The sequence below is a fragment of the Parasteatoda tepidariorum genome, chromosome 6 (genome assembly GCF_043381705.1).
Source record: "Parasteatoda tepidariorum isolate YZ-2023 chromosome 6, CAS_Ptep_4.0, whole genome shotgun sequence".
Taxonomy (NCBI): domain Eukaryota; kingdom Metazoa; phylum Arthropoda; class Arachnida; order Araneae; family Theridiidae; genus Parasteatoda; species Parasteatoda tepidariorum.
The window spans coordinates 19,353,400-19,366,143 of record NC_092209.1 but is presented as its reverse complement, the minus strand read 5'-3'; the positions used below and the strand labels follow the sequence as shown (position 1 = coordinate 19,366,143).

General features: G+C 25.6%; 2 protein-coding genes across 2 annotated transcripts in view; one reads left to right on the top strand and one right to left on the bottom strand.

Annotated features, from left to right (window-relative positions):
* LOC107449655 (DExD-box helicase 52) overlaps nt 1–7,402 on the top strand; it is a 19,514-nt gene extending 12,112 nt beyond the window's left edge. Inside the window, exons 10-14 of the mRNA XM_043054766.2 lie at nt 759–1,032; nt 1,769–1,844; nt 3,344–3,412; nt 3,679–3,768; nt 7,187–7,402. Of these exons, the coding sequence (XP_042910700.1) occupies nt 759–1,032; nt 1,769–1,844; nt 3,344–3,412; nt 3,679–3,768; nt 7,187–7,331 (654 nt within the window). The 3' untranslated portion in view covers nt 7,332–7,402. The remainder of the gene's footprint in view (nt 1–758; nt 1,033–1,768; nt 1,845–3,343; nt 3,413–3,678; nt 3,769–7,186) is intronic.
* Nucleotides 4,972–12,461, bottom strand: LOC107449656 (uncharacterized; the record flags this gene model as incomplete). Its single annotated transcript, XM_016065252.3, is given in 7 exon segments — nt 4,972–5,167; nt 6,610–6,745; nt 7,560–7,698; nt 9,526–9,644; nt 10,645–10,803; nt 11,616–11,714; nt 12,176–12,461. Coding segments are annotated over 7 exon segments (1,014 nt in total). The 3' UTR covers nt 4,972–5,075.
* Nucleotides 12,462–12,744: the final 283 nt, after the last annotated feature.

Sequence of the window (12,744 nt, the reverse complement as noted above, 5' to 3'; positions counted from 1 at the left end):
TATATATATATATATATTCTTTTATGTATTGATTGGGAGAAAAAATGAATTAGATTAAAAAAATCTTTTACTCTTTTTTAATTTTATAAATGTTACGGCATAAAAGTGACTGTCTTTCATGTACAAAAACAAAAGCAGTTAACATCCATGCTAAGTCTCCTGTTTTTTTAATGAAGATTCCTGTATTTTAAGACTATTTCCTCTTTACCTATATATTCTCAAATTTCTCCATATTTGTTGAAAAAATTTTAAAAAAAGTAAAATTTTGATGATAAAATATCTGCTGATGGCAAAAATACTTCTTTTATTCCTCAACAGATAGTGCTATTGCCAGTACTGCAGTATGTTGAGTGTTAATAGTTTAAGTAATTATTAATAATGATATGGAAAAAATCTTTAGATAAAGATTTATATACATATTTTTGACATTGCTGAATGTAAGTGCTTATATAATTTCCTATTTTGAATTTCTCTTTTTGACTTACATGATTATGCGTGATGTATCAAAACTTTGCTTGTAACCTAAAAAATGTTGCTCGTAAAATCTCACTATTTTATTTCTCCAATGTTTTGCAGGTATAGGTTAAGTACTTAAAAAAAAAAATGCATGTTGAAAAAAAAATTTTCAGATAATTTTTTCTACATATGTCTTTAAATTGTCAGAAAGTTAATATAATGTCAGTGAAATGCCATTTCAAAACTTAGAAACTGAATTACTTTTTTCTTAATATTTTATTATTTGCATATAATTTTTTTAGGGGTTCATGCCTCCCGCACTCATCTTTGTACAAAGCAAAGAGCGAGCCAAGGAACTCTATTCTGAAGTTGTTTATTATTGTCAACGAGTTGGAGTTATACATGCTGATCTTCCACAAGATGAAAGAGATTCTGTTGTTGAAAAGTTTGAATCCAGTAAAATTTGGGTCCTGATTTGTACTGAGTTAATGGCAAGAGGAATTGATTTCAAAGGAGTTAATCTAGTTATCAATTATGATTTCCCAGCTACAGCTATAGCATATATTCATAGGATAGGTAATTTTACAATAAAAATCCAATTTCATGAATTTTAAGTATCTTCTATGTGTCATTTTGTTAAATTATCTGGAATCTAGAGATCTGTTTTTTTTTGTTTAGAGCAATAAATAAGAAATATAAATACAGGTTTTTAAGTGATCAAAATTAATTTATTTGTTAATAGATTTATTTACTTTATTAAAAAATTAAACTTTGTCCTTTTTTTTGCAAAGATTTTTGTAAAATTTATTTTTGTGGCATTTTTTGTAAGTAAAGATAAAAATAAAATGCTAAAGGAAGTTAAACATAAAATAAGACTTTTTCTTATTTTACTCATTTTAAAATCATTGGAATAGGTCTGTGCTCCCCAATACTGATTTGGCTATATACCAGTATATTTGGCAGCTAAATAGCTGTTACTATTTTTTTTTTCTTTAAAAATAATAATAAATACTTTTAATACTAAAATTACACATTATTATTAAAGACTAATTAACACTATGTGTTACAAATCTCAACATTCATGTTGTATTTTTAGGTAATAATTTAAGTTTGGTTTTTTTTTTTTTAATGAAACAGTCAATGTTTTTTAAAAATCTAAATAGTTAATTTAATGTGTAATTTTTTTTTTATGTTTAAGTTAATTCAATCCCGCCTACTATCAGATCTCATTGCTATTTTTACTTTATCTTTTACTGAGTGAATCTTTTTTGTAAATTTGAAATATTTTTTTATTTATTTTTCTCTACAACAGGACGTACTGGAAGAGCTGGAGAAGAAGGAAAAGCTATAACTTTTTTCACCACAGATGATGTTGAAAATTTGAAAAGGTTCTAATTTTTTTTTCACTATGTAAATTCTAAAATTCTTCAAAATCGAATTAAAAAGTTTTCAATATTTTACTGATTCATTTTATGTACTTTTAAAATATTTCCAATTTAGTTTTTTTCATAGTTTTTTTTAATTATTCTTTAATGAGTGTTTACCTTATCTTCTTAAGGTAAACACTCATTCCACAAGACTGAAGTGATTTTTCTCCTATTTGTACCAGATAGTTTCTAGTATTGTTTGGTTTTATTATGAAGAGTTATATCAATAATTTTTAAATTTTAATATTGAGTTAGGCACAGCATGGCTACCTTCATTACTTTCATTACCTGTATTATCAAACTTTATGTTCAATCAATATTGAGTCTCATTGGATGCTAATGACTGGATAATTTATGAAATTCAGTTTTAAATTAAATAAATTTAAGTTAATAATTAGAATACAGCCCCCAAGTATTACTGAATAAGTAAATTTTTATTTGGTTATAAAATTTTTTTAGTAAGATTACAAACAAAATCAAAATAAATTATTATTGGTTTTCTTATTCCTAATAAAATCTATGTTATTAATCTTAAAATTTATTCATAGCTACCAACCTTATTGGATTTACCAGTAGACTACTGGATTTTGCCAGTTTGTCTTGGTATACTAGTTTCATAAGAGTTCATCTGAGTTTTGTTCATTTTAGAAAATTCCCTAAAATTAAGTTAGTTTCCTGAGAAAAAAATCCCTATTGAAATAGAATTTTTGCACAATTTATTGCTTGTGTGAATATTTAAATAAGTATTACTCATATATAATGAAGCTAACCTCATTTATAGTAATCAATTTAAAGCTTTCCTTTTTTTTTTGTTCTAAAATTTTCTGTTTAATTTTATCTAGAACTCCTTTTTTAAATTAATTAAAAAATATAACTCTCAAAAATAAATGTCTATTACTATTCAAAATAAGTTAACATTGAAAGAAAAAAAAACATTTCTAGTTCATTTAATGTTGTTCTTAAATGGAAAATATTGCAGACCACTTATAGATATTAGTGCAATAAAGTTCTTGTATTTTGATGACAATAAAATTCCTTATATGTAAAATATTTTGTTTATTATTTAATTAATTTTTGTTTATTATGTAAAATATTTTGTTTATTATATCATGAAATTTATAGTTCGTAAAATTAACTGGATTTTTTTCTGATTACGTAGGCAGCTATATTTATATTATTAATGAATAAATTTATATTAATCTATGTAATTAAATTTGAATTTGTATATTCTCACACTTTGCAAAATCATTTGAATAAAATTTTGGATTTTGTGTTGTTCTGAAACTTCCCTTCCTTTAAAACTTTTATTCCAATGATAGTTCAAACATACATTTATTATGTATAAGAGAGATAGATTTTTTTTATTGAAGTTATTTATTGTATTACATACATATTTCAAAATTTCTCAGTAAACTTATTGAAATTGTAGAATCTAAAGTTTAATTAATATGATTTTTCAGTATTGCTCAAGTGATTAAAAATGCTGGATGTGAAGTCCCATCATATATCATGAGTCTGAAAACTAAAAAGTAAGTATAGTATTATTAGTATAAACTTCTAACATTATTAAATATTTACAATATCAGTATAACCCATAAGAATCATGAATTTTTTATTTTTAGGTATTATTTTAAAGGTTATAAACATATTTTTCTTAATAATTGCTTCTTTTTAATTTAAATTTTCATAACAATAAGTTTGTTGAAATGTCTTAGTTTTAAATCTTTCTAACTAGTAGACTTAAGAGTTTTTATCTAAATATTGTGATTTTAAATTGGATTGATATTAATTGTAGGAAGAAGAAAAATGATATTGTAAGACCGATAAAAAGGGAAAAAATATCCACTTCTACTGCTTATGATATTGGGAAAGTTGGTAAAAAGAGGTAATTATTATATTCTGTTTTAATATTGACATTTTTTCATTTAATAAAATATGCTTAAACTTAAATTTTTGTTCTCAAACACTAACTTAGAAAGTAAATCTGTGTAACAACTCTATTATTTCTTAGCATGGAAAGGCACATTGTGCAATAAATATGGTAGATTATTCATCATTTTTAGGAACTATTTCCACTGTTTCAGCCTTGTCTAAATTGCTCTAATCAGTTTTAGAGTTTTTCAATAGTATTTCATATAAAATTTTATTTCAATGAAAGAGCAAAATTCTGCTGACAATATTTTTTATTTCAATTTTTTTTTAATTTAACTCTAAATCATATGTTTATATGAGGCTGAATATTATTCTTGGAGTATCTAATTTTAATTCAGTCATGGTTTTCATAAATAGACATAAGCATACCTACCAACTTTTACTCTTTCCGAGAATGGATTTTCAGAGTGGTTGTAAAACAATAAACGAAAAACAATCTGACTCAAAAATATATTTATATTTTGATCCCGTTGAAATTCGATTGCACAAGGATTATTATGCTTTTATATATTTATTGTAATTATTTATATGTAGTGGTGGTCAAACTCATTTATAATTATCATTATAATTCAAAAAGTTAATTGGAATAACACGAGTATTGCTACCACTTTAAATATGAAAATAAAATCTTCCGGAAAATCTGGAAGAGTTGGCAGGTATGCATAAGGAGGGGGTATAATCTGTGCACTTTGTTATTTAAACAGATTGAACTTTTTAAACTCTTTACACATAGCAGTAGCTTTTAAAAATGAACACATTTCACCAACTGTGTGTTACAAAAAACACTTTCTAGTACACTTTGTTCCAAATAGTTGGGGTTGCTTCGCCAAAAAAAATAGTTTGGTTTTCTTTATGTTATTCAATAAAATAACAATATTTGGAATGAAAATTTTTGTTCAAATTTACCAGAACTCTGCTTTTAAAAGCATAATTAATAATGCAATGTTACAATAGATAAACATTTTCCTCAAATATTTCTACTTACGAAGAAGAAAAGTCTTGTTTCTTTACTTGTTGTGATCTGTTTTAATAATTTCAGTTTGTATGCCCTCATATTAAACTTTATCCATTTTTTTTTTCAGAACTGTAGTTTATTCTAAGTTGAAAAGAGAAAGTTTTTTAAGAATATAATACCTGTAATTCATCAACAACATACTTCAGGCATTTTAAAACCCATTTATTATTTCGTACAGACAGTTAATATTTGGCATTTTATTTAACCACCAGACAAGATTCAGTAATTTCTACCTTTGTTTCATATCATATTGCTAACCCTCCAACTGCAATTGCTAAATTTTCAGTACCTTCTCCTGGTAAATATGAAAAGTTCCACACTGTTGGGCTGAATAAAGCTAAAATAAAATACAAAAAATTTTATATCATTCAAAACATTCATTTATTCTAAATATGTTAAACTAGATTACTTGCATTTTTTCAAAATTTGTAATCTTCCCCTCTCCCAAAAAAATAATCTATTACTGTTAATTTTTAATATAAAATATCTATCTTACATTTAAATGAACATTGTTGTTTTATGTTATTAAAAACTTTGTTATGAGTAAGAAAGGCTGAAAATGTGTTGAATGAGATGTAAATTATGTATTAAATTAATTTTGAATTGGGCATAAAATTGTAGTTAAAAAAAGCGTGAAAGTGTAAACTCATAAAGCAATATTAATAATGATAGCATTCAAAATTTTCTTATGTTGATTTGCTTTAATGATCATCATGAAAAAAATATATATAAATTATTTTTTGCAATAAATAAAGGGAAAAAATTATTTTAAGAAAAATTTTTAGAAATTGAAGTTCAGCTGAACCAAAATTTTTAGTGTCACATCTAACAAAAATTTTAATGGGAAAAGTTGCCATAAATCAATATTTGCATAGAGTTAACAACTTAAAGTTTTAAAGATCTATTTATTATGTAGAGGTTGTTGAAACCATAAATAAAATATAACATTTTCTCATTGAGACTTTGAATCCCAACAGTAAATAAAACATTATACTAACTTTAAGGAAATAAAAAAAATCCAATTTTCATAATCTGTGCACCTAACATTTCTTAAAATTTATCACAAAACGCATTTTGACTTCAGATATTTCTAAAAATATATCAAATTATCTACCTTTTTCATTTGCTATTTCAAAATTGAAAAGTAGTTTAACTTATGGGTTTCCCAATCTAATTTTTCCTAAACTAAACCAAAGGAACTGATTTAATATTTTTTTTTTTTTAAAGTATATTTCATGTTTATTGTGCTTTTTTCGCCTTGTATTATTTTATTTATTACGATTTCCAGCAGAACAAAAATTATAAAAAATTACAGAGCATGATTGATTGTAAATTTCAATAGTTACAGAAAAATAGCATTATGTAAGAAAAGAATGGTAAATGTCCATGAAAACTGATTCTAAGAGAAAACTATTATTGAGGAGGATTGGACTTTTTTCTGAAAGATGGACCTAAACCGTTCTTTCCCCTTGATCTTCATATATTATGAGCACTATTAATGCTATTTTAGAAATAAAAAAGACTTATCACATTTAATATTTCACATTTGATTGATTTTATGAAAGTTAAAATAGTTTTTCTGATAATCCTTTGTTTTGAATCCAAAGTCTACCTATCATATCTGTTATCTGCTTGATTATTTCATACTAAAATATGTAATATTCTATCATAGTTATTAAATTTGTTGCTTAATAATGTTTCTGTAACACTATTTTACAAATAAGAATACAGTAAAGATAAAATAAAAAAAATATACTACATGTTGCATTTTCTACTCACCGATTTCTCCTTCTTCAAGTGTATCTTCAATTACATTGCATGTAGTATGACAAGGGTTTTTAGGTAGGAACTGAATATTATTATAACCTCTGATTTGAGCCACCCACATAACTGTGACAGAAGGCATCACATCAATCTAAAATGAGTTAAAACAATGAGTATTTTTTATTCTGATCATTGCTCATATGTCATTAAGAGACACTCATAATTAAACACATACATTATTTGCTTATCTGTGTGGTTGAGACTCACTTCTATAAACTAATTTAATTCCAATTAAAAAAAATCTATGTAAACTATGTAACATATGACTATGTAAGCAAAATCACATTTGTAGACTAGATAATCAGTAAAGTTAATTAACTTCTCAATTTTCATAATAACCTGTAGTTAGCCTGGCTGCATTGATCATAAAAGCCATTATTAAATTAGTTTAGCCAGTATAAATGGATAACTATGGAATTAATGAAATCTGTGCTACATAATACCTTGCTCATTATGTAAATAATTTATGGTTGAATTAAATTTAAAAGTGCGCTTGTTAAAAAAATATTTGCTCACGATATTTATTTTATAGGGATAATAAAACTTTCCTGAAAAGAAAAGGTGAAAATGAGCCTTCTCGTGAAAAGAAAAAGTCGAAAAAAACTGATAATTCTGATGCTCATTCAACTAAAAGTTCAATGAAGAAGAAGAAAAAGAAACTGAAACCTGTTGATTAATTACTCTATTTTACATTTATGTATATATTTGTGTAAATAAATTTTTTTTGTTAGTTATCAAAACATAAAAATGCATTGATTAAATGTTACGAATTTGAAATTATTAAAATTACTTTTAATATTAGAAGATGAGGAACAGTCTTATTTGACATATGATTTTAAAAAAATGTTTTTGATAAAAAGAACAAATTTTGTGATCTTTTTTGAAAAGCAGAAAAATATACTTACTTTTTTATATTTCCTTCCAATATAGTTGGAAGACATAAGAATCCAATTTGCTTCTGTCATCTGCACAACTCCTGGCAGAAAATATGGTCTTGCATAAAATTTCCGAACAAATTTCTGAGTAGATTTTTCACAGTTTTCCCTTTATGAGAAAAAATGTAATTAAGAATAAGTAAATTTTATTGTGGTTAAACATTCAAATTATTGGTTATATATATATATAATCGCAGGGGTAAACAAGGATATTTTTTTACACTAGTAGGAGGATCAAATGACTAGTATGTAAAGATGGAGAAATATTCAGCTCGTCATGCAATGTTTGGAAAATAGTTTTAAACATTTTTGCCCTATCAAAATATGGTAGATAAAATTAATTTTTAGTTTTACTGTTTAAAAAATAGGATTTTTAAAAACATTGTAGTTGTAAAAAGTTATATCCATACTTGCATTTAAGTTTTAATTCTTTAGTAGCTCTTACCATGTTTAATTTTTTGTGTAAATCATTCATTAAGCTAATATACTTGTAAATTCCCCTAAAATAATATCTTAGATTATCTTAATTGAAAAAAAAAGATGCTTTTATAAAGGTTTCTAAATACAGTTCATGATTTTATTAATTAAATGTGTTATATGGTTTAAACAATCTATAGTACTTAACACATACTGAAAAAAAAAAGAGGAATATATTTGAAATTACGCGTAACTAACAATTAATCTGTAAAATTTATACTGATGGAATATTAATTATTGTTCTAAATTGATGAAATTGAATATAAACCATAATATTTGTTTTTCTGATTTGAGATAGATACCGTGACATAGGCTTTTATTGGTCTATTAAAATGTTACAACATATCTTAAATCAAATCAGAAGTCTCAATTTTGCGGTCTGCAACCTTTATTTATTTAACCTGCCATGAAAAGAATTTTCTACAATTGTTGATTAAGGTTAATTCTTTATTTTTCTTCTTTCTAAAACCTTTCTTTAATTTATGAAGTTTATAATTTTCATCGTTAGAAACAATAATACCAATTGTAAAGCATGATAAGGGATGTCCACATATACTAATTTAAAGGTGAGAGCTGAATAAAATATTTAAAAAAACTATCGTTCATTTCATTTTTTCCACACAGTTTAGGACTGACGTGACATGCACACCTGGTCCTTGTTCAATTTAAACAACTATGTTGTCCCCATTCAAAAATGTATTCTAAAAATTTTAATTTAACCCACGTCTTGCAACAACACATCTATTGCAGACTGAAAACTTATAGAAAAAGAAAAAAAAACTACTTTGGTGTAATAGCAGCGATGCCAACTTGCTCCGGACAGCAAATATATTTTTTAAAGTGGTAGTTTATCAATTGTGATTCTTGGTTTAATAAATTCAATTTAGTAGATTTTAATCAACCACTATTTCTAAATAATTCATAGGCTTATAGAATTCACCAGTTTATACTACTTATGTCATGCTATACCTTTTAAAAAGCAAGCAAAAATATTCAAATATTTGCAAAATTTGCTTTGTAGTTATTTACCCTTTTTTTAAAATTATTTTGGCGTATCCAGAGCAGTTGGCATCTCTGTAATAGCCAAGAAAATGTATAAATGTAAAGAAATTGGTTCTAGACACTAAGCGTTTTTAACAGTAATTACCATTACTTAATGACGGAAACCACAAAATTGAATTTACTAACTTCAGATCCGACACTTAAAAAGAGTTCCGTTAACTAGAAGTCATTGTATGTACTTAATACGTTTTTATTTAAAGTTTTCTGAATAATTCAAAGTTAATTTCATTTAAAATTAATTAGATGGCCCACTTTATTTTATAATAATAGAGTCTTTTTAGTGATGCATCTAGTATTTAGATGAAAGAATAGATGTGCTGGAGTTATATATATGTATAGTAAAATTAAATTAAAAAGTTTTGTTACGATGATTTTCATTATAAATAGCTGATCTTACCAATGTGCATACCACTTTTGAAGATCTTGACTTAGTAGTTTTTGAAAAAGCATCTGATGATTCTCAACATTTAAGTTAGACTGAAACATGCAAACATCTTCATCCAGATGATAAAAACCCTATAAAAATATTTAATTATCATATTTCTTGCATAGTTTTTATAATATTTTTTTGTTTTAAAGACTTTATTTAACACTATTCACAGAGTTTACACATTTAATTAAACTAATGCACTCTAAAAACTTTACAATAATATATGTGAATGTTATGTAAAACAGGCTTTAATTAACATCATATGTTTAAAAGTAAATGTATCATATCTATGTTTACCTTTATATTTTCGATTCAGTTTGAGATTTTTGGTATTTTAATTAAATCTTAATTAAAATCTTATTGCTCACTAAAATTCATATATTTTTTTCATATGATAGAATTGCAATATTAGTGTAAATTAGAGACCAAAATTTTGTCAGCCTCTACTTTTTGGGAAATTAAACAAAGAAAACAACCACCAAATTGGAAAAAAACCCTTTAGATTATCTTTCAGTTTATTTTTTCTCTCGAGAACTCTATTTGTAGTAATTGTAATACTAAGCAATATTAACTCAATTAAAAAAAAAATTCTCAGCATTTCACTATAAATTTTTTGTAATCAGGAAATCAGAAATAACAAACTATGCTAAGTACATTTTAATCTCAATATTTTGCCTAATTTACAGAATGAAATCAACATTATTGAAGGATTTATAGATATGTATTAGGGAAGTTACTTAAGACAAAATAATAAAAATGATTTATTATAGGGAGGAAAATGCGTTTTCCTCCTATTGTATTACATGTTTTTGAAATAAAAAGTCTTGAGTCATAATTGTTATTATCATCCCTATTTTAATATCTTTAAAGAACTAATATTAATAAGTAACTTTTGCATCAGGATCTATTAAAAACACCTAAGGTACGCTAAACACAAAAAAATTAAACCCCTTTTAAATTTAATTCTGTTTAAAAAGTTCTTCAAAAATAAAATATATAAGTAAATACTTTGACCCTTGTTTACTATACTGTCTAGTTAGAATTAAAAAACTTAAAAATCATTCAACCAAAAGTTTTTAATCTTACCTCAGTCATATTTAAAATATTGAAAGAATCTTGCATGACAGACCAATCAAACATTGCATCTCTTACAATAACTGGAATATTTCTTTGCATGTAATATTGTGAGATCTCTTCGGGTGAAGTCCGATTTAAATAGTCCACATCAAAAACATCTTCACATACCTAAAATATTAAGAAAAAAATGGCAAAATATTGAATATACTCTAAAGACACATCTTGCTTTATTATAATTGTGGCGGGAGTAGGCTGGTTAGACCCATGTCCAAGAGGTCGTGAGTTCGATCCCCATCAGGCTGAAGACTCCCTGTATAGTAAATGGTGCAAGTTAAACTTATCGGGTCATAAAGTCCTCCATGTTCCCATAACAAATCAATACCTCTGGGGGTACTGAATTAGAGGTTGATGGTTGTTTGGTTCAGGTAAAAATTACAAATAGTGGATGTATGAATGGGTTCACCCTATAAATGGGCTGTGAAGTGTGTGTGTCTGAAATTGTATTCTTGCCCATAGATGGCACCACTGAAATACAAACACACCCTCTGTCTTAAATTTACTTGGTTTCACCAAGTGGGCTTGCTGGTTGGCAAGTAGCATTAAAAACAACAACATATTTAATTTATGAATGAATTATTACCAGTATAAAGTTAAAAATGGCACTAATGAAGAAATTGGTTAAAATACTTTAGTGTTTTCATTAAAAATGAAATTGTGTGGAAAAGTGTGACAAAAATTAACAAAGACCACTTTGAAGTTGATCAATAGTGGAAACATTTTATTAATTCTTTTATGTGAAAATTAATGAAGTCTATGATACAATAAGAAAATATTAAGGGAATATGAAGATTAAGAAAATTATATAAGAAAATATTTAAATTAAGGAAAATAAATAAAGTTAAACAGTTATGATCAAATATCTATTTTTAAATATTTTTAATAATTCATAGATTCAAAATTGCAAATTTTTATTACAGTACCTTGCAATCAAAGATAAGTACTTCTTCATTTGAATAGAATGGATTTTCCAATAAACAATTTTCAGAATATAATTCAGTCCAGTCCCAAAATGGTAAAATCTACAAAAAATAAAACTGAAATAAATATCTTTCTGAAAAAAACATCTACGATTTTAATTTTTAAAATTAATATTATGAATGTTTATAAAACTAAAATTTTATGTTAATCGTGTGACTTAATATACTACAATTAAAAAATAACGAAACATTCTGTAACTTTTTCAATTATAACACTTTAATAACTATTTTCAGTGAGTCATTTGTTAACTTCAATAAAATAGTAGCAAAAAAAAATTTCTCAGTATATATTTTTTTCATTCCGTTATATATATCTATATATGTGTGTGTGTGAAAAAAAACAGTATAGTAATTATTAATATGAAGATTTTTGTTGCAAGAAAAAAAGTTGGTAATACATTTATAATGTGTACGATTTATTATTAATAAAACCGGTTTAGGTGATTATTTTTATAAAATTTTTAAAGCATATATCAGAATTTATTAAATTCAGCAATTATTACCTTAAACATAAAATATCTCGTATTCGTCAAAAAAGATCTCGAAACTGTGTCAGAACTCAATGTGTATGAAATGGCAAGACAGCATATGCCAATCTTAAGTAGCATCAGAAACTTTCTTTTCCATTCTAATTTTTGTACGGGCAAAATTAATGGCTTTGCCTTCTCAACTATCTCATCATGAGTGAGACCAGCAGCTAAGCAATATTCGTACACAGTCAAAATTTCATTATTAATTTCTGAAAGCGCATTTCTTCCATTCTTGTTTGACATTTTGACAGGTTTTACCGATCGGCTGTAGACGATACGAAAACTGAAACTAGGTTGGCTGTTGCCAACAAAAATAAAAAATCTATAAGAACTGCAAAGTAGGCACGAAAGCCGAGAGATAATAAGAAGCACACTTGACAATGGATGGTGTTTTCAATTCGCGATCGCAACGAACTATAGGGGGCGTTGTTGTATGAGACTAATACCTGCGATTTCTATATGAACTTACTCTAGAGACGTCGTTAATGTAGCACGTAGCATTGCAACGTTCCTACTTTATTGTGGCTAATTAAATTTAAAAA